Source organism: Zingiber officinale, chromosome 7A, assembly GCF_018446385.1.
Source record: "Zingiber officinale cultivar Zhangliang chromosome 7A, Zo_v1.1, whole genome shotgun sequence".
In the NCBI taxonomy this organism is placed as follows: domain Eukaryota; kingdom Viridiplantae; phylum Streptophyta; class Magnoliopsida; order Zingiberales; family Zingiberaceae; genus Zingiber; species Zingiber officinale.
In genome coordinates this window covers 57,540,367-57,543,741 of record NC_055998.1, presented here as the reverse complement: position 1 = coordinate 57,543,741, position 3,375 = coordinate 57,540,367, and the positions used below count along the sequence as shown (strand labels likewise).

The following is a 3,375-nucleotide window of genomic DNA, read 5'->3' as shown; positions in this document are numbered from 1 at the left end:
GATATATATGTGTGATTCCTACTGAAATCTTAATACATGCACTCAAGTCTAACTATTTAGGTGACTATAAAACATGAAGCCCAAATGCTACTACACTTCACTGCTTAATTGGCTAACAAGCTACAGGTTTGACATAGTCTGACACACTAAAACGCCATATAGATATCCCGGCATTAGATTTGAGAAGATCAAAAAGGGATAAAAAGTGATACATGCATGGGTCCCTTGTCTAAATCGGTTCAATTCTAGCAGAAAAATCCAATACATCAAAATCTTCATGTAATCATTTCTTAATAAAAAAATAAATAAATTGATTTAGAATTCAATCTCAGAAATTCTTCTAAGTTTCTAACATTAAGAAAAAAAAGCCTATCTTGGTATATTATACTGAAAGGTATTTTCTTCTGCACAATTCTTGTTATAGGAAGGATTTAAAGAAACTAAAAAAATCTAAGGTTATATTTTGCAGTATGGAATGAATGGAATTGAATAAGAATGGAATGATAAGTGGAATTTATTACTTGCACTAGTGGAATGGTATGACAATTGAAATGATTTAAATTTATATTTGGACCATCTAGCCAATTTGAATCAATCAATCAATTTGGCAATCTTGGTCCGTCCAATTTACCGGCATGGTCGCCTCATTTGATCATCCAACTTACCCAATTTTCGTCAAGTCCATTTGATATGCCTAGTATGCCCTATCCATCTGATTTGTTTAGCTTCTCTAGTCACCTAATCCACTCAATAACCCATCCAGCCTATCCAATTCACACGGTCCGCCATGCTTGTTAGGAAAGAAATAGGCTACGACTTTTAATTACTGCAGTTATTATTTATTATTGGTTATAGCAGCCAAACAAAGGCTGGATTAAATCATCAATCCCTACAGTTTATAAAAATAGCAAGCAACAAGCCACAGCCTAAAATAGGTTTTGTTGTGATTACAGAACACTGTCCAGAGTATTACAGACAAAAAGAGTTTTTCTTTCACTTTACAACTGTTAAAGACACAAAGGAGGCCACAAAACCAACAAAGATGTGGATCTAAAAGGAACAGAGATAATAATTAGAGAAATCATGAAGCTTAAACATCACATATCAGTAGTCAAACTACCAAACAGAAGAACATGCTAGCAGATGATACGCACATATTCATTTACCAAGTCTTCTCTTCTCAGGCTGCAAATGGTAAAAGAACTAAACCAAATACAAACGATAGCCAAGTAAAGTTTTAAAAAAAATTTAATTTGAAGGAAATGAAATTAAATGTAGATGTTATCCTCATTCAATGGAATGCAGTTTATTTCATATACTCGCTAACTATAATACCAGGGTGAGTTGTCACCTACATTCTCTCCTCGTGTAAGCTCGGCAAACTCAATGAGCTATCATCTTATCACAGTAATCAATGGAAAATCAGAAGAAAAACAAGCTTCGAAAGTGTTCCAATTTAATAATGCAAACTCACATTAGCTGAGCAAAAAACAAGCCTAGAAGACGAAAGGTCAATTAACTGAATTCATACTAATCCACATAGAACGTGCACTGAACAAAACTAATACAGCCTTATAATATAATTAAGAGAAATGATATTCATCTAGAATTTTCATCTAGAAAATTCATCTAGATAGACACATAAATGATGGACCCACAAAAAGTGAAATGATAAGTCCCATTATTTATGTGTCTATCTAGATGAATTTTCTAGATGAAAATTCTAGAAGAGTATTGGGGAGCCTAAGGTGCACCAATTTTATTCTCAGGAGGAGATCAATGGCGTCTAAGTTGATGGCAAGACACTGGCATTGCTCTCCAAGCTCCCATTATTGCAACTGAGATGAACCTTGCTGGATTTCCAGCCATCACCTTCAGGATCCGTTATCACCTCAAAAAGTAACTTGATCAAGGAGGACAACCCCCCGAGGAAATTGTGATCTATGATTCCATTTCCCTCCACCACATGAGCAAAATCCACAAGCTTCACCCTAGCACCAGAGGATCTCCCGACGGCCGCAGCCGCCGCATCCTTCTCGTAGATCAGCAAGATGGAGGCGGAGTAGAAGTGGAAGATCGTCTGCTCCTCAAACCACGCTTTGATCTCTTGCAGCTGCGCCAGGACGCCATCCGCGGCACCGTATACGACGGACGCGAGGTCACAATTGGGCTTCTCGTCCGTCGAAGGCGAATTTCTGGAGACAAACTGCCTCAGGACCCGCCGCGTCTCCTCCACGGAGTAATCCTTGACGCGGGATCTAAGCGGGCGCCAGAAGGAATCAGCGCCCGCTCCCGGATTCTGGATCTGGACGCCGGAGACGCGGAAGCCAAGGGTGGGGCTGGTGCTCTCACGATCCCTGGCGATGCACTTACGGAAATAGTCGTCGGGGGAGTCAGGGGGCCAGGTGCAGGCTCCGATCTTGAGGTCGATGATGGAGGGTGAGCGGAAGGCGGCGAGGAGGTCATCGAGGGCGAGGTGGGGGCGAGGGCCGGAGCCGTCGGAGGATGGAAGGAAGTGGGTGCCATGGAAGCCCGGAAAGAAGGAACGGATGGAGGGAGGGACGCCAGGGTGGGAGCAGAAGGCGGCGTAGAAGGAGAGCTCGCAGTCACCGCGGCCGTTTCCCTGGAGGGGCTTGTAGAAGAGGCCACGGCCGTCGACCAGGGGGCCGAGCTTGCCCTCCTTGGCGCTGTGGCCCGCCACCTGGTGCTCGGGTGGCTTCAGAATCGGGCTGGCCATGGCTCCGGTTTCAGAGTTCGGCTTCGGCAGTGGTTTAAAAAGACAGAAGAAAGAATCGACGAAGACGTGATGGGAAAGCTGGCAGGGCAAAAAACAAAAAACAAAAAGGCTCAAGCCACGAGACATTAGAAATTTCAACGCAATGTATCGAGATTTTAATTTAAACCATCAACCATGTTGGCCAAACCACATCAATTTTGCTTGGTAGATCCTAGATAACTTAAGGCATCTCCAATTCGTCATCAAAACACTAAATTTAGTATAAATTTAATATTAAATTATTCTAATCCATACATCAAATCCCACACCAAATATGATGATGTGAATAGTGAACACCATATACTATTCACATCACCATATTTGATTATGAAGAGTGTTTTTTTAAAATTTTATTATATTATTATAAAATCAAATTTAATTAATTAATAATAATTATTTTCTTTATCTTATAGTATAATTAAATGTAATTATTATTTATTATAAATTTAAATTAAATGTATTTAATAGCATATTTAAATTTTATTATGTATATTTGTAAATATTTAATTTATTAAAATTATTATTTTAATTTTATTTAATATATTTTAATTATAATTATATTTATAAATTATCACTAATTTCATAAATATAATATAATA

At 39.1% G+C, this 3,375-nt stretch overlaps 1 protein-coding gene across 1 annotated transcript; it reads right to left on the bottom strand.

The window, feature by feature from the left end:
• Positions 1–1,425: 1,425 nt before the first annotated feature.
• LOC122001420 (inositol polyphosphate multikinase IPK2-like) lies at positions 1,426–2,837 on the bottom strand. The gene has a single exon (XM_042556143.1). It carries the CDS (start codon positions 2,735–2,737, stop codon positions 1,787–1,789), a length of 951 nt encoding a protein of 316 aa, XP_042412077.1. The 5' UTR covers positions 2,738–2,837; the 3' UTR covers positions 1,426–1,786.
• Positions 2,838–3,375: the final 538 nt, after the last annotated feature.

What these genes read in the sequence shown, in the direction of transcription:
- LOC122001420 (XM_042556143.1), bottom strand. Translation starts at nt 2,737, where the DNA reads ATGGCCAGCCCGATTCTGAAGCCACCCGAGCACCAGGTGGCGGGCCAC.